Source organism: Harmonia axyridis, chromosome 3, assembly GCF_914767665.1.
Source record: "Harmonia axyridis chromosome 3, icHarAxyr1.1, whole genome shotgun sequence".
In the NCBI taxonomy this organism is placed as follows: domain Eukaryota; kingdom Metazoa; phylum Arthropoda; class Insecta; order Coleoptera; family Coccinellidae; genus Harmonia; species Harmonia axyridis.
Genome location: NC_059503.1, coordinates 60042656 through 60061738, shown reverse-complemented (window position 1 = coordinate 60061738; position 19083 = coordinate 60042656). Strand labels below are relative to the sequence as shown.

At 30.1% G+C, this 19083-nt stretch overlaps 2 protein-coding genes across 7 annotated transcripts in view; one reads left to right on the top strand and one right to left on the bottom strand.

Annotated features, from left to right (window-relative positions):
- Positions 1-19083, top strand: part of LOC123675586 — a 75139-nt gene that overhangs the window by 23272 nt on the left and 32784 nt on the right. The window lies entirely within an intron of this gene.
- LOC123675590 (microtubule-associated proteins 1A/1B light chain 3B-like) lies at positions 1307-18435 on the bottom strand. Of its 3 annotated transcripts, none has more exons than XM_045610981.1 (4): positions 17704-18400; positions 2756-2811; positions 1872-1978; positions 1307-1807 (listed from the first exon to the last, which is right to left on the bottom strand). In XM_045610981.1, exons 1-4 carry the CDS (start codon positions 17765-17767, stop codon positions 1597-1599), a joined length of 438 nt encoding a protein of 145 aa, XP_045466937.1. In that variant the 5' UTR covers positions 17768-18400; the 3' UTR covers positions 1307-1596. The 3 variants fall into 3 exon arrangements, with proteins under 3 accessions (XP_045466937.1, XP_045466936.1, XP_045466938.1); XM_045610980.1 differs by lacking the exon at positions 17704-18400 and adding an exon at positions 4389-4710; XM_045610982.1 differs by lacking the exons at positions 1307-1807; positions 1872-1978; positions 2756-2811 and adding exons at positions 14638-15073; positions 15138-15244; positions 16034-16089 and having other exon boundaries at positions 17704-18435.

The window sequence follows — 19083 nt, the reverse complement described above, 5'->3', positions numbered from 1 at the left end:
GAACGATCTTATCGAAACTGGGGAAATTATAATTCACTCTCCGGAGTTCCTACAATTGTTGGGATGCAAACTTTTTCAAAACCTAAAAAACAGTTCGTGTTTCTCAACTCTGTTCTTATTATAAAGAAACCGTCTTTACAATTACAACCATAATCATAGGTGACCATTTGACAATCATTTCATTTAATCAAAATGTCGAAAATGCGGCTGCATATTCCGACACGCACTAGTAAAACTCGAGAAAGAAACGAGATAATCCCAATGCGTTACAAATTCATTCAATCTGGGCTGAGGGCCTAATACGTTGTCTATATTTTTACTACGATAGTCGACGCCCACCCGCTCTTGCCCCTTCACGTTGCGACCCCTCTGCTTCCCGAGCAGTGTGGTGTAAACAGACTCTTAATAAACAAAATCAAGATACAAAACATGCATTGAGTCCGCACATTCTGTCGGGCAACCCAAAATACACTTTTCGAAGTGTCACATTATTCTCTATAATTGTTATTTCGGAGAAAACAGCCAATTCTTTTTTTTTCTTTTCCATACGATTTTGTCGAAAATATTTTTTTGTATAAACCTTTTCATGGCAGTAACGAACACAACAAAAAAAAAAAAGAATTGTCCAATTTGGTGCAGTCGATTGAACGTGATGTCCTTACATAATAGATCCTCTTTTTTATGTATATAGATTAGGTTGCAAATTTTATTATATTCGCAAAATGATTGAGATCAATCCTAATTTCATTATTATTCGGTTTATTTTCTATTCAGAAAAAGCTTGATATTAATGCTTGATTATTGAAAATTTAGTATATAGCTTCGTTCTTTTGGTATTCACTTTTAAAATATCAATAGAATAAATTTATTCTTTTCGATATTATAAGATTTTTTCAAAGACCCTCCAATTTATGACGAATCGAAATATCTCGAAGATGTTACGTTTAGAGCAAATGAAACTTTGAACAAAATTGGGATTCATTCATCCAGAAAATCTAAAAATTAGTTTCTACATCTAGAGATTTTTTAGAGCACTGTAATACTAATTTAAGTCAAGGGAAATATGAATGTTTTGATTAAGTAAAAAATTATTACAACATTTAATTATAGAAAACATTTTAATCACATTTAACAATTTTAATAGCACTATGTATAATATTATAAAGCTCTACTACCTCATGTCAAAATACATTTGGTTCAATAAATAATAAATGAAACAAAAATGAAAAATGCATGAGGAAGTAGAACTGCCATACACAATAAATATTTATAGAATCAACAATTTACAATAATTCACAACTTGTTCAAAGGTATTAAACACTAATATTTCTGTTATCCCAACTCATTTTGCTTGTTGTTTTTTAATGCCAGATTCAAACAGAAATCAGTCTTTAATAACTATTTGACATGTGATAGGACAGTAATTATAATAATTTCAATTTTGCATTTCATTGACCTATTTAAAATATAGTAAATCAGTACAAAGCTAAAACTATGCTTTCAAAAAGAAATCAATCACAAAAAAATATAAATAACAGTCTTTAAACTCATAACTGAGTCATATTTTTATGTCATTTTATTATTTCAACTTTTCAGTCAGTATTTTATTTTCGTGTTTGAACTTTTTTCAATTGAATCCGAAGATCTGCTACCAAATACCTCTTCAGATGCGTATGCTATAGAAAGGTATCCTTCGTTTTGAGCATACTCATAGTATACTTCAGCTATGGTCGTCGATAAACTAAGCATCGATCTATTGTTAACAAGAAGATACATAGATCTGTTACTTTGAAGCTGCATTTTATTTCTGAAAATGAAAGAATCACAAGATACATTCCTGATGGAAAAGTTAAATTGTAATTTATAATTACCTCAGAATCATTTGAAATTGTGACATAGTCACCTCTTGGGGTATTAAATATTTCTTTTTATCCAGCTGAGGTAAATGCTTTTCTTTGGAGAATCTTTTAACGATAACCTATAAAAAAATATTTAAAACAGTGCCTTGATAGTTATGAGATCCAGAGTCCATTTTACAATCAAATTAAATTAATTAAATTTCAATTCATATTTCTTTTTTATTCATATTTATTTATTTAAAAAGGAAATCAAGGAAGTAGAATGTGCCTGTCACTTTCAAGAAGTTCTAGGCCTGACAAAATTTGTCTTCGAAATTTATCTGTTGTTTCTTATAAAATTTTTCGTCTTAATTTAACTATTATTCACATGCGCTCAATTTTTATATTTTCATTATTTATTGAATTTACGAAAATTTTGACCTTCATGGAAAAAGAAGTTGTTTTTTTTCTCTATATAATCATTAATGTTTTTCCTTTAAAATATAAAACGAATTCTAATATAAAAAAAATATGTGGCAGTGTATAGCAATACCAAAACGATTAAAATATTAGAAATGATAGACTGGTGGCGTATAAGAACCAGAAAGCAGGAGATTGATACAATGTCAGTTTGCCGACGTTAAGGAAATATATTTTTCTATTCTCAAGACTTTACAAAAGTTATGGAACATCATGATATGAAACATTTATAAAAAAAGGGAATAACCAGTCATTTCTGATATAATTTTTGGATCACTACTTCAGATTTGTGATTAAAATAAAAAGTGATGATTTGAATGAACAATGGTCAAGTTCTTGAAATAATTTTCAACTATTAATGTTTGTTTATCAATTTATATGATTGTCATATCGACGAACCATGGAAAATTTGATGGTGAATAAATTAGAATACTTACAGGTATTTTTGTTGGGTATATACTTCTCATTGCTAATATTTCATCTTCAGCCACATCTGTAATTAAAAAAGATATTAAATTTTAATTTTGTGTGATGTACTTATATTGAGTTAATTTCATTCTCAATATTTCAAAAAATACTTTATACAGGAATATTTAGAAAGACGGTAAAAATCGGTAACTTTGCAGGTCTCCTTTCGATTTTTAATAATTATACTCCATATTCAAATATCACACAACTCACCTTACTCAACAAAATGTTCCCCAAAAATAACAAATAAAAACTGTTATTTATTACAGTACTCAAAGAGGCAATTGATCTCTATCTGTTTGTTTTTGATTGTATAATGTTTGTAATTTATTATTATTTTTAGACATTGAAAACGGTTCTACCCGAAACGTTTGTATAATTGTGACTGTGATGAGAATTACAATAATAATAATAAATAATAAATCATCCTAGATAATCAAAATTTCATTTCGATCCAATCTATAGTTTGGAAAATAGAGAAAAAAAAATTCAAATGACTATATTTACGGAACCCCTAGTCCGATTTCAGCCGCGCCATTCTAAATACGTTTTTTGAACATTTCTAGGTTTTTCCGTTCAAGAGTTATCATTTTACGGTGGCATCTAGAGAGAAATGCCATTTACACGAAATATTATTGTGCTCTGTTCGAGAAATTAACGCTTATAAAGTTGAATTTCTAAAAAACTTGCATGATTATGTTTCAACATCACTGAATTTAATGCTTTCTTCATTAATGTTCGCTAAATATTGGGTTAAGTACCACAACTTATAATTTATTTATTCATATAACAGAAGATAAGGTAATTTTGAACATTTTTTGATTGAGTTGTATGAAATGGAAATGACGATTTGGGCTTTCGATATTTTTTTTAAATTTCGTAATCAGGTTGAATTCTGAAGAATATACAAAGTAGTCAAACTCTAGATAACTTTCACTGAATGTTCGAAAAAAAACAAGTTTTCTTCGAAATTTTTTAGTATACCTATTCGCTTTTTTTTGCGAAACTTTTATTGTGCTTGGATAGACAATAGATTAATCAATCATAAATACAAATTATCTAATGGATTAGGACCTTAATTAATGCAAAATCATTATAGATAAAATAAACCAAGGTATATTATATTAGTGGATATTACTTGTTTTATTTCCAATAATTCTTATCCTTCTCGATATTTTGTTGACTGATTCACACAATGCATTTGATATCATTCAGGCCTATTCATCTAACGAAGTTATTGGAGTTCGTGTAGAGCTCAGTATTTAGGAAGCCTTCATTCAGTTAACTTGGATTAAAATAATAAGATTGAAAAATAAATGTGTCAATTGAGAGATATTTTATATTTTAAAATGTGAGTGTTTACTCCAAAATAATTTTACTAAATTTGGAATAGTTAAGATTTTCAACATAATTTTATAATTATTTTCATATTATACTAAGATAATTGATAATTGAATAATATTCATGTATATTATTATCATTGGTCTAATGCACTCGATTTAACTGTTTGTGAAAAATCATATCATTCGGTATAAAAATTGTTGACTAAAACACAAATTTTTTCAATTTTGGTCCACAAGAAATACAATTTTGGAGACTTACTTGATTGATCTGAGCTATCACTTGTATAACCGCACGATTCTGGTATTCCATTTATTTTCGACATATTTTCTTCTATTCCTACCGTAAATTATAATTTCAACTCCCCTCAAACTTGAAAAATTCAAAACCTTTGGAGTATAAGAATTCTTCACCCAGAATTTTAAGATAGCACTCTGCGAATTCCAACTTCCACTAGTATGTTCACGAACTGAAATTGTAACCTGAAGTGTCCAAAAATTCTACCCCTTATCTGTCATTCTTTTGACCATTAGGTCTTATACCTTTATGGAGGGACCTAAAAGCGATAAAGGTATTATAATTATTCAATTAGGTGTCGGGTTCATTAAGAGACATCTTTTGATTGTTAATTTGTCATTTTGAAAATAATTATTGCTGAAATGTTTTTTTTATTTTTGTGTTAGACGACAATATTCTGTATCACCTATTATTTACGACCCACTTTTATCATAATATCTTCATTTGTTTGTTTAGATGATTATTTAATGAGTAACTTTGGACTGACTATACACTCTATAAATAAAGATAGGTAATTTTGGAATATTATTGATAAGTGAATTCATGACTTCAGTCACGAATACTGTTATTCATGAATAAAGTCATGAATTCACTGATCATTATCTCTTGATTTCAAGTGTTAGAAATTCTTAGTCACTAGCATATACAAGAGCTTAGAACTTTTTTTTTCCCTGGTGGGGGGGGATTTAATCGAAAAAAAAATGTATTGACGATAACGTTTATTTATATCTTCAAAGTGAGAAAAAGAGGTTTGATATCGATTTTTTCATTACCAATTCTATTGTTCTTATCTTATACTGGGTGTTCCTGAATCGGAGTTAAGAAAGAAAATGAGAGATTAATCAAGATAATTTCAAGAATGAAAACTCGCATAAACATGAGCCCGCAAACACGTTATTTGCGAGATATTGGTTGTTTCTTGTAGTCCAACTTTCTTGTGATGATTATATCAGTTTATCGAATCTTTATCAATATTCGCTACAGAGGGGGAGAATAAGTACCAAAATATATATTTATCTATTCATCACAGCGTACTAACTGGATCTTTATAATAATTTGAATTTTCCTGAGGATTACTGGAGAGCTGTTTGATTTTTTTTTATCGAAATCGATAGTAGTTACGAAAAAATTACAACAAATCAAAAAGTGTAGTAACCAGTTTTTTTTTCTCACCCGGGCACCCTCTCAGAAAAATATCATCCTGTAGATTTGTATTCAAAATTAGCATGACGAAAACTTTAAATTGGAATATCTATGCCAATTCAAATTAAATATCTTTTGAAGGGAAGGTACTATGAGGAAAAACTTGAACTTTAACACCTGTATCCGTTATACATATAACTTTCTGAAAATGATCTGAGAAATCGAGCGAGAAATCTGTCATTTTCCTCCCATTTATGAACTTATATATAGGTAGTCAATTCAAAACTGATTTCTTCACAATAAATTGCAATTTGATTGAAATACAATAAATTGTAAAACACAGCCCAGACAATTTTTCGATACGAATTACTCAGTTCCGTTCTTTGATAACTACAGTATTGAACATTAGTGATGAGAATAATATAAAAAACGTAAACAAGGGGTAAGTGGCAGATGACAAATAAGGGGCGACGCCGACAAAGCGGATAGATAAAGGAAAATAATAAACCTCCGACATATACGTGTTCGTAGTGCAATAAAAGTACTCACTTCCACAGCAATAATAAACTCATAAAACGTAAGTGTCCGATTTTTTACTGCCGTGACGATTTCAAAGGAAAGTAAAATGATTATTTGTTCATTTTATGGGAAAATTTTTGTTCTTCGTTTGACAAGAGATGTGACTGCCATCCATATACAGGGTGTCCCATAAGTGGCACGTCACAGTGACACCGGAGGTAGGTCAGCTAAAGAGGGACCTAACCAGCCTAACATGGCCCCAGTAAAAGTTGCATGGTTTTCGAGTTATTACCAAATTACGTTTTTTAGTGAATTTTCACCTTTTTTAACATTGTCAGGGTCAGAATTCTGCTGGAAAGCTCTCGAAGCTTTTTTTTTTTGTTGTAATGGAATCTTAAATAGTTATTTAAGATGACATGAGTATGATTCTGTCAAAAAGTTATGTGGATTTCCGTAAATTAATGGATAAATCTTGGTTTCAATTGCTAGCAAAACGAGAACTTCGACTTTGGACACCTGCTGTGAAAAAAAAATCCTTGAAACAAAACGAGCAAGTAACATAAAAAAATTGGGCATTTTAGACAGATTTAGAAATGGTACAATACACGAATTTTATGCCCATAAAACTAGGTATTTTCATCATTTTACCGATGCCCTACTTAACTAAGTTGAAACTAGGAACCCCGCTATCAGGTAATTTTGCCACTTGCTATGACATTACATTTGATACCGGGCTTTGTTATTATTTGTTAAAGTCACAATAGGGAAAAAGATGGATTAGGGGAAGCGAAAAAGGAATATTATTGAAAAAAAAGGTAAATTAATTAAAAACAGACTTAACTTTCGATTATTTATTTAATTCTTAAATCTAACTTACAGTAAATGTTCAAACTGTTTCCCTCGGACTCTAATGCATAAATGACACCGTTTTATAAAATTACGATTCAATTCAATTCAATAAAGGACAAAGTGTATGCAAAACCAATAAGAAGCGAGGAAGAATTGCGTGAACGCGTATTCGATGCAGCCCGGACCATATCGGAAATTAGTTTAAGAAAATTGAATCGTAATTTTATAAAACGGTGTCATTTATGCATTAGAGTCCGAGGGAAACATTTTGAACATTTACTGTAAGTTAGATTTAAGAATTAAATAAATACTCGAAATTTAAGTCTGTTTTTAATTAATTTACCTTTTTTTTCAATAATATTCCTTTTTCGCTTCCCCTAATCCATCTTTTTCCCTATTGTGACTTTAACAAATAATAACAAAGCCCGGTATCAAATGTAATGTCATAGCAAGCGGCAAAATTACCTGATAGCGGGGTTCCTAGTTTCAACTTAGTTAAGTAGGGCATCGGTAAAATGATGAAAATACCTAGTTTTATGGGCATAAGATTCGTGTATTGTACCATTTCTAAATCTGTCTAAAATGCCCAATTTTTTTATGTTACTTGCTCGTTTTGTTTCAAGGATTTTTTTTTTACAGCAGGTGTCCAAAGTCGAAGTTCTCGTTTTGCTAGCAATTGAAATCAAGATTTATCCATTAATTTACGGAAATCCACATAACTTTTTGACAGAATCATACTCATGTCATCTTAAATAACTATTTAAGATTCCATTACAACAAAAAAAATAAGCTTCGAGAGCTTTCCAGCAGAATTCTGACCCTGACAATGTTAAAAAAGGTGAAAATTCACTAAAAAACGTAATTTGGTAATAACTCGAAAACCATGCAACTTTTACTGGGGTCATGTTAGGCTGGTTAGGTCCCTCTTTAGCTGACCTACCTCCGGAGTCACTGTGACGTGCCACTTATGGGACACCCTGTATAATAATAGAACAATGGAAAATCTGAAGATAATAGGAACAAGGTTGGAAATAACTGAAGGCATTCGGTTATGCGACAAACTTCCAATGACATGGAAAAATGTTAGAGTGAACCTTTTGAGGAAGGTGTTGAAAGATCATCTAATAAGGAATCCTCTATATAATTTAATGGAATTTGGAATTTGTTGATTTATATGTTTTGTATATTATTTTCATGATGTTGTTACTATGAAACATTAATGAATTATCTATGAAGTAGTAGTTGCAGAGAATAAACGTACCAAATATCATGAAAATACACAGGGGGGTTCTAAAGTTTAAGATACCTGAAGAAATTTTAAAACCCAAAAAAACATTCTGGATCTTGATTAGAAAGAGAGAAAGACCCTTCAAATGTAGGTTATTCTGACTCGCCTCAGTCTCCTACCTTCAACTTTTGCCAATTTACCAATGAATCACCCTGTATATCTTGAAAATATAGGTTATATTACATTTCATAATCGATGGAGATATTTATTTATTTATTAAATCAGACGGCAAAGCCATTTTACATCGGTAAAAAATTTTAATCCGATTCAAATATTGTATTTTCAATACATATTGGCAGGACCGTATCTAGGTAGTATTGCGCCTGTGGCAATATATTTGACAGCGCCCCCCATTTTCGAGATTTTTTTTTATCCATTATATTTTCTTATAGTGTTTTTTCTCCATAATTTACGTCATATATTTTCCTTAGAGTTTTAAAATAATACACAATAATGTAGATATTTACTTATTCGATTAAATATTATTATTTATATAAAAATAAAACAAATTCCAAAACAAAATATTTATATTCATATAGTAAATAGGTACCTATATCTAAAAAAATTCATATATTTCTACTTAATTTTTGAAAATACTGAAAATGTAAAGTATTTCTTCGGATAATTGACTAGAAAATTATAATCGATAATCACAATTATGTAAGTATGTTATTGGTTCAAAATCTAACTTTTCTTGATTTCAATTCGGCAAATGAATCCACTAATTTCGAGTAATCTAAGGTACATGTCACTTCCCTTTCGATTGCAAGGATTGACATATTTGATAATCGCTCTTGTCCCAAGGAGGAACGAAGATACGACTTTATGAGTTTCAGTTTGCTAAAGGAACGTTCACAAGTAGCAGTTGTCAAACTCAGAAATATTCTCAAAGCCGTTTGTAGATTCGGATAAATATTCTCAAGAGTGAGATCATATATACCATTCAATATTTGTAATGGTCCCATTTCGATAAAGTTGCCTATAATTAGGTTACTTTGAAATTTGGAACTTTCAATTTCCATTGAAAATTCATGTGCATTTAAATCAGAAGGATATTTTTTTGCAAGATCTGCAGCACTTTTCTTCAAATCGTCAATAGTCATAGATTGAATAACACTTCCATTCAAAAAAAGTTGTCGGCCACTTCCTTCAAAGCAACAAATCTTTTTCCCATATCCATTATTGTTTTATCAAGCACTTGTAATAGTCCAATTCTGAGTTTTGCATTTGCATCAAAAAGATAAGCTTCATCACTAGCTGGTTCTCCTGACATTTTTGGTTTCTTCCGTTTCCTTGACTCATGTAATATTGCTTCAATTCCGATTTTATCTGCTTCAATTTTTGAAAATTCCATCAATGATGGGAGAAAGTTTTCTCTATACGCTTTCAATTCGTTTAATAGTCCAAGTATCATTCGTGAGCTTTTAGAAATATCAAGTTGCTTTTCCTGCAAAGATTGATTGATTCTATTTATCTTAATCAACAGAATATCCCAGAAGTTAAGATATATGAAGAGTTCATAATTTGATATCAAATTTACTAAGGACAATTTTTTTAGCTTGCGAAGAATTTCAATAATTTTACCTAATTGTGACTTCAAGGAATGTACAGCGTTTGCTTTTGAGGACCAGCGAGTATCGCAAAAACCTTTAAGAGTGAGGTCGACTTCTGTTTTGAGTAATTCCCACCTTGAAGAAGATCCAACAAAAAAATTATATATTTGCTGAACAGTTGCAAAGAACGTTTCCATATGTGGGTTCACCTCAGCAGCATGAACGCCCACTAAATTCAGACTGTGGGCAGTGCAAGGAATAAATTTTGCATTATCATTTAACATCCAAATTCGAGCTTGTACACCCTTGTATTTTCCAGCCATATTAGCCCCATTATCATAAGACTGCCCTCTCACATTGTTAATGTCCAAACCATCGGCGATCAATTTTTCTACGATTTCTTTTGCGAGTCCTTCACCTGTTTTTTCGCGAGTATTAATGAAGTCAATAAAACTTTCCTTAATACTGCATTTTTTATTGCTATCAATATGTACGTAACGTTTTATCTGAACCATCTGCTCTCGATGAGCCACGTCTGTGGTACAGTCAACCAATATTGAGAAATATTTCGCGTCCTTTATATCTTTAATAATATGTCTTCGTACTTTAGTAGCTGCTAAACCAATCAGTTCATTTTGTATTCTAGAAGAAAAATAGGAGAGTGCCTTTATTGTGGGTTTCAATGTGGGCCTTAATAACATTATCATAGTGACTTATGAGTTCAATTGTGTTAAGAAGTCTACCACAATTTGGATCACTTTTAAAATATGCCTCCACTTATTTTTCTCGTTTTCTATTGTTTTCAGCAGCTCATCATCGATACAACCACCCATTTTCAATCTCTTTTCAAAAGCTTTCAACTTTATGTAGTTTTCTCTATGACTGATGGAATTTTCGTGACGAGGTAACGTAGGATTTAAATGTTTCCAATCATTAAAACCAGTGGTCCAAATGTTGTTGGTATCATTAAAAAGTTTACATGGGAAACAAAATAGTGAGTCCAAATCCTTACAATAAATGAGCCGATTTCTAAAAATTCTTTCTCCATTTTTCTTGATGTTTGTGAACCAATGTTTTTCAAATCGCCTGTTGTTCGCCATGGATAACATTCGATGTCATCAAAACAAATAGGACCATGCTCAACATACATCGTAATAGTATTTTTATTTATATTCCACGTTGTTGGATTGTTGAAGTCAATCTCTATGTTAGTTTGGAGTTCATGATTTTGTCGATTTTCTTCGTTTTCGTGATTTTGACTAGATTCAAGTTTTATAAATATTTTTTGTTCACTTTCGCTATCTGTAGAACTTGAAGCAGAAATATCAGAATGAGTAAGACTGACAGTTTCACTCACTTCAGTAGTACACGGTTTTTGTGGTAATAAAAACTTTGATATGTCACTTGTGTTGGCTTTTAAGGTAGCAGTTTTTTGAGCACGTAGTGCTTTATTCTGCGCTCCTGATAATTTTTTTGGTGGCATGTCTGCAAAAAAACAATCGTAAACTTAGCATAAGAATAATATTTGGATGGATGATTGATAGTCAAAATCCTTTGTTTAATTTTTTTCATACGAATTTTTTGGTAAGAAAATAATAATTTCTGATTAAATAAATAATTGAATACTCAATCAAGAATCAACCCATATCTAATATTAGTTTTCTGTTTTATTTGAATTGATCTATCTCCAAATGAAAACTATAAATGGAAGAGGCAACACGAACCATAATGCCAATTTTGCAAGCCCAGGATATTTTTGATTTATATTTAAAAATAAATTTTTTTTTTCATGTATAATTTTTTCTCAACTTACCTGAAATACCACAATTTCTGTGGATAGAATTTAAAATATGCAGAAACTCGAAAACACAGTAAACACTCAACATAGTTTGAAATAAGTGTATACTTTTCGCCGGAATAAAAATGTAGCAATATTCAGATGTCCCCAGGAGCGTACAAATACTGGGGGTAATCAACCCCACCCGAGATTTCCAAAATATAAAATTTCAGATTTCGCAAGACGAAGAACGAATATTTTCCCATAAAATGAACGAATAATCATTTTACTCTCTTTTGAAATCGGCACGACAGTAAAAAATCGGACCCTTTTACGGTTTACCTATGAGTTTATTACCACTTTCAAGATTAGTACTTTTATTGCACTACGAGCTCGTCTATGTCCGGTGTTTATTACTTTCCCTTTATCTATCCGCTTTGTCGGCGTTGCTCCTATCTCCCATCTCAGGGAAAACAAGGAAGATCTGAGAAAGTGTGCCCAGGGAATGCTCGGCAAATTTGTAGAGTGGTTCAATAAAAATCATCTTCATCTGAACACAGAAAAAACTGTATTCATGTGTTTTTCACCAAGGACAGGAAATTATACAGAATCGCTTCTATTGAAAAAAGATGGGAAAATTATCCAACAGGTCTCTAAAACCAAATTTTTGGGTTTATGTCTGGAAAATGATTTGGGATGGGGAAGTCATATTGAATCTGTATGTGGTGGCTTGTCGTCAGCCTGTTATGCCCTGTATAGGTTGAGAGGATTGACCAATTTTGAAATAATGAAATCATACTATTATTCGCATATATATTCCAGAATAAAGTATGGTATAATTATCTGGGGGTGTTCATCATTGAGCTTGAGAGTATTCCGCGTTCAAAAAAGAGCTATCCGAATAATGCTGGGTGCACAGAGATTTGCTCCTTGTCGGCAATTTTTTGTTAAAATCGAGCTACTCACGGTGCCTTGTATATATATCATGGAAATATTGATATTTGTGAAGTCTTATTTGGAAAAATTCAGGAAAAATTGTGACTACCATGATTATTCTACAAGACACGGTGGGAAGCTTTCTATACCTAGACATAGATTGAGCATATTTGAACATGACCCTGCCTATATGGGTATTGTATTATATAATAAGTTACCTAATTCGATTAAGCAACTGCAGAATAAAATTGCCTTTAAACATACTGTAAGAAATTTATTAATAAAAAAATGTTACTATTGTGTTCAAGAGTTTCTCAATGATAATGAGTTACATTAGAGCTAGGATGGCTGTTTCTGTTATGTAATTTTTCTTGTTTATTTTTTTTTTGAGCCTTTTTTCCTTGTAATTGACTTGTCCTATATTGTTATGTTACAATCCACAGGATCAATAAATATTATTCTATTATTCTATTCTATTCTATTCACATCTGTGATTTTTGCGTTCGTCATCGGTATACACTCATCCGTTGTTTACTTTTTTTGTATCGCCTGGTGTTCCAATATTTTTTTCTTTTGATATTTTTGGGCGCCCCTACAAACCTTGCGCCGGTGGCGAGTGCCACCTTCGCCACGCCCTAGATACGGTACTGCATATTGGTGCAATATGTATGATATTTAAATAAACAAAATCAAGATACTAAACATGCATTGAGTTCGCACATTCTGTCGGGCAAACCAAAATACACTTTTCGAAGTGTCACATTATTCTCTATAATTGTTATTTCGGAGAAAACAGCCAATTCTTTTTTTTTCTTTTCCATACGATTTTGTCGAAAATATTTTTCTGTATAAACCTTTTCATGGCAGTAACGAACACAACAAAAAAAAAAGAATTGTCCAATTTGGTGCAGTCGATTGAACGTGATGTCCTTACATAATAGATCCTCTTTTTTATGTATATAGATTAGGTTGCAAATTTTATTATATTCGCAAAATGATTGAGATCAATCCTAATTTCATTATTATTCGGTTTATTTTCTATTCAGAAAAAGCTTGATATTAATGCTTGATTATTGAAAATTTAGTATATAGCTTCGTTCTTTTGGTATTCACTTTTAAAATATCAATAGAATACATTTATTCTTTTCGATATTATGTATTATATATGTATGATATTTAAATAAACAAAATCAAGATACTAAACATGCATTGAGTTCGCACATTCTGTCGGGCAACCCAAAATACACTTTTCGAAGTGTCACATTATTCTCTATAATTGTTATTTCGGAGAAAACAGCCAATTCTTTTTTTTTCTTTTCCATACGATTTTGTCGAAAATATTTTTTTGTATAAACCTTTTCATGGCAGTAACGAACACAACAAAAAAAAAAAAGAATTGTCCAATTTGGTGCAGTCGATTGAACGTGATGTCCTTACATAATAGATCCTCTTTTTTATGTATATAGATTAGGTTGCAAATTTTATTATATTCGCAAAATGATTGAGATCAATCCTAATTTCATTATTATTCGGTTTATTTTCTATTCAGAAAAAGCTTGATATTAATGCTTGATTATTGAAAATTTAGTATATAGCTTCGTTCTTTTGGTATTCACTTTTAAAATATCAATAGAATAAATTTATTCTTTTCGATATTATTAGATTTTTTAAAAGACCCTCCAATTTATGACTAATCGAAATATCTCGAAGATGTTACATTTGAGCATATGAAACTTTGAGCAAAATTGAGGTTCATTCATTCAGAAAATCTAAAAATTAGTTTCTACATTTAGAGATTTTTTAGAGCACTATAGTACTAATTTAAGTCAAGGGGAATATAAATCTTTTGATTAAGTAAAAAATTATTACAACATTTAATTATAGAAAACATTTTAATCGCATTTAACAATTTTAATAGCACTATGTATAATATTATAAAGCTCTACTAACCCATATGTCAAAATATATTTGGTTCAATAAATAATGAATGAGACAAAAATGAAAAATGCATGAGGAAGTAGAACTGCCATACACAATAAATATTTATAGAATCAACAATTTACAATAATTCACAACTTGTTCAAAGGTATTAAACACTAATATTTCTGTTATCCCAACTCATTTTGGTTGTTGTTTTTTAATGCCAGATTCGAACAGAAATCAGTCTTTAATATCTATTCGACATGTGATAGGACAGTAATTATAATAATTTCAATTTTGCATTTCATTGACCTATTTAAAATATAGTAAATCAGTACAAAGCTAAAACTATGCTTTCAAAAAAAAAATCAATCACAAAAACATATAAATAACAGTGTTTAAACTCATAACTAAGTCATATTTTTATGTCATTTTATTATTTCAACTCTTCAGTCAGTATTTTATTTTCGAGTTTGAACTTTTTTCAATTGAATCCGCAGACCTGCTACCAAATACCTCTTGAGATGCGTATGTTATAGAAAGGTATCCTTCGTTGTTAGCATACTCATAGTATACTTCAGCTATGGTCGTCGATAGACAAAGCATCGATCTATTGTTAACAAGAAGATACATAGATCTGTTCCTTTGAACCTCCATTTTATTTCTGAAAATGAAAGAATCACAAGATACATTCCTGATGGAAAAGTCAAATTGTAATTTATAATTACCTCAGAAACATTTGAAATTGTGACATAGTCACCTCTTGGGGTATTAAATATTTCTTTTTATCCAGCTGAGGTAAATGCTTTTCTTTGGAGAATCTTTTAACGATAACCTATAAAAAAAATTGAAAGTTACTTGATAGTTATGAGATCCAGAGTCCATTGTATAATCAAATTCTTGTATTTTTCACAATAATTGAATTTCAATTCATATTTATTTTTTATTAATATTTATTTATTTATAAAGGAACTCAAGAAGGTAACATGTGCCTGTTACTTTCGAGAAGTTATAGGCCTGACAAAATTTGTCTCTGAAATTTATCTGTTGTTTCTTATGACATTTTTCGTCTCAATTTTACTATTATTCGCATGCGCTCAATTTTTATATTTTCATTATTTATTTAGTTTACGAAAACTTTGACCTTCATGGCAGAAGAAGTTATTTTTTTTCTCTATATAATCATTACAGAAGTAATGTTTTTCCTTCTAAATATAAAACAAATTTTAACATAAAAAAATATGAGGCAGTGTATAGCAATACCAAAACGATTTGAATATTATAAATGATGACTGGTGGCGTAAGGACTAAAAAGCAGGAGATTGATACTATGTCAGTTTGCCGACGTTAAGAAAATATATTTTTCCATTCTCTAGACTTTACAAAATTTATGGAACATTATGATCTGAAACATTTATAGAAAAAGGAAATAACCAGTCATTTCTGATATAATTTTTGGATCACTACTTCAGATTTGTGATTAAAATATAAAGTGATGATTTGAATGAACAATGGTCAAGTTCTTGAAATAATTTTCAACTATAAATGTTTGTTTATCAATTGATATGCTTGTCATATTGCCGAACCATGGAGAATTTGATGGTGAATAAATAAGAATACTTACAGGTACTTTTGTTGGGTATCTACTTCTCATTGCTAATATTTCATCTAAAACCACATCTGTAATTAAAAAAGATATTGAATTTTAATTTTGTGTGATGTACTTATATTGAGTTAATTTTATTCTCAATACTTCAAAAAATACCTATATACAGAAATATTTAGAAAGACGGTGAAAATCGGGAACTTTGCAGGTCTCCTTTCGATTTTTAATAATTATACACCATATTTAAAAATCACACAACTCACCTTACTCGACAAAATGTCCCCCAAAAATAACAAATAAAAGTTGTTATTTATTACAGTACTCAAAGAGGTAATGGATCTCTATCTGTTTGTTTTTGATTGTATAATGTTTGTAATTTATTATTATTTTTAGACATTGAAAACGGTTCTACCCGAAATGTTTGTATAATTGTGACTGTGATAAGAATCACAATAATAAGAATTAATAATAAATCATCCCAGATAATCAAAATTTCATTTCGATCCAATCTATAGTTTGGAAAATAAAGAAAAAAAATTCAAATGACTATATTTACGGAACCCCTAGTCCGATTTCAGCCGCGCCTTTCTAAATACGTTTTTAGAAAATTTCTAGGTTTTTCCGTTCAAGAGTTATCATTTTACGGTGGCATCTAGATAGAAATGTCATTTACACGAAATAATATCGTATAATTTATTTATTCATATAGGTAACAGAAAGATAAGGTAATTTTGAACATTTTTTGATTGAGTTGTATGAAATGGAAATAACGATTTGGGCTTTCGATATTTTTTTTAAATTTAGTAATCAGGTTGAATTCTGAAGAATATACAACGTAGTCAAACTCTAGATAACTTTCACTGAATGTTCGAAAAAAAAACAAGTTTTCTTCGAAATTTTTTAGTATACCTATTCGCTTTTTTTTTGCGAAACTTTTATTGTGCTTGGATAGACAAATTATTTCATACTTAAAATGAATAGATTAATCAATCATAAATACAAATTATCTAATGGATTAGGACCTTAATTGATGAAAAATCATTATAGATAAAATAAAGCAAGGTATTATAATATTAGTGGATATTACTTGTTTTATTTCAAATAATTCTTATTCTTCTCGATATTTTGTTGATTGATTCACACTATCCATTTGATATCATTCAAGCCTATTCACCTAACGAAGTTATTGGAGTTCGTGTAGAGCTCAGTATTTAGGAAGCCTTCATTCAGTAAACTTGGATTAGAATAATAAGTTCGAAAAATAAATGTGTCCATTGAGAGATATTTTATATTTCAAAATGTGAGTGTTTACCCCAAAATAATTTTACTAAATTTGGAATAGTTAAGTTTTTCAACAGAATTTTATAGTTTTTTTCATATTATAATAAGATAATCGATAATTGAATAATATTCATGTATACCATTACTATCAATTATATAATGCTCCATTCTTGATTATGTATTCAAAATTTAACTTGAAAGAATTTCTACCTTGATCTCCATTGCATAAATTCTATTATATTCTCTTGAATTTTATTATGACTAAATCACACTTCATTAAGTGTTATTATCTAATGCGCTCAATTTATCTGTTTGTGAAAAATAATATCATTCGGTATAAAAATTGTTGACCTAAACACAATTTTTTTTAATTTTGTTCCACAAGAAATAAAATTTTGGGGACTTACCTGATTCTTCTGAGCAATCACTTGCATAGCCGCTCGATTGTGATAATTCATTCATTTCCGACATATTTTCTTCTATTCCTACTGTAAATTACAATTTCAACTCCTCTCAAACTTGAAAAATTCTAAACCTCTGGAATATAAGAATTCAGAATTTCAAAATAGCACTGTGCGAATTCAAACTTCCACTAGTATGTTCACGAACTGAAATTGTAACCTGAAGTGTCCAAAAATTGAAATTCTACCCCTTATCTGTCATATTTTTGACCAGTAGGTCTAACCTTGAAGGGGGACCTAAATGCCATAAATGTATTACTATTTAATTATCTGTTGGGTTCATTAAGTAAAATCTTTTGTTTGTTCACTATTTCAAGAATAATTTCTGCTGAAAGGTTTTTGTATATTTGTGTCAGACGAGAATATTCATTTGTATGTTTAGATGTTTATTTACTGGGTAACTTTTAACTGTCCATTCACTTTACGAAGATAATTTTGGAATATTATGGATAAGTGAATTCATGACTCCAGTCATGAATACCGTTATTCATGAGTTCACTAATCATTGTCTATTGATTTCAAGTGTTAGAAATTCTTAGTCACTACCATATACAAGAGCTTAGATCTTTTTTATTTTTGAGGGGGGGGGGTGTTTATCGAAAAAAAATTTTTTGACTACGTTTACTGAGTACACGTTGTCTTAAAAAAATTTTTTTTTGAGAAATTTGGTTCAAACTTCGATATCAAACATTTTTGTTCATTTTATGGAAAAATTTTCGTTCTTTGTTTGACAGGGGATGTGACTACCCTCCATATAATAATAGAACAAGGGAAAATCTGAAGATAATAGGAACAAGGTTGGAAATAACTGAACGGAAACATGAAGGCATTTGGCTATACAACAAACTTCCAATGACATGAAAAAACTTAGTGTGAACCTTTTGAAGAAGGTGTTGAAAGGTCATCTAATAAGGAATCCTCCATATAATTTGATAGAATTTGTTGATTCATATGTTTTGTATTGTATTTTCATGATGTTGTTACTATGAAACATTAATGAATATCTCTCTATCTATCTATGAAGTAGTAGTTGCAGAGAATAAACGTACCAAATACCCTGAAAATATACAGGATGGTTCGAAAGTTATGGGTACCTGAAGAAATTGATAAACCCAACGAAAAACTCTGTATCTTGATTAAAAAGAGAGAAAGATCCTTCAAATATAGGTTATTCTGACTCAGTCTCCTCTATCTACCCTCAGCCTCCTTTAATTCACCAATGAAACACCCTGTATATCTTGAAAATATAGGTAATATTACATTTCATAATCGAAGGAGATATTTTATTCATATTCATATTCATTATTCAGATTCAAATATCGTATT

Bases quoted from the DNA above. Each gene is read 5' to 3' on its own strand.
- LOC123675590 (XM_045610982.1), bottom strand. From the start codon at position 17,767: ATGTCGGAAATGAATGAATTATCACAATCGAGCGGCTATGCAAGTGAT. The intron at 16,090-17,703 runs GTAAGTCCCCAA...TTTTAATTACAG, and splicing joins TGATTGCTCAGAAGAATCAG to ATGTGGTTTTAGATGAAATA. The intron at 15,245-16,033 runs GTAAGTATTCTT...TTTTTTTTATAG, and splicing joins GATACCCAACAAAAGTACCT to GTTATCGTTAAAAGATTCTC.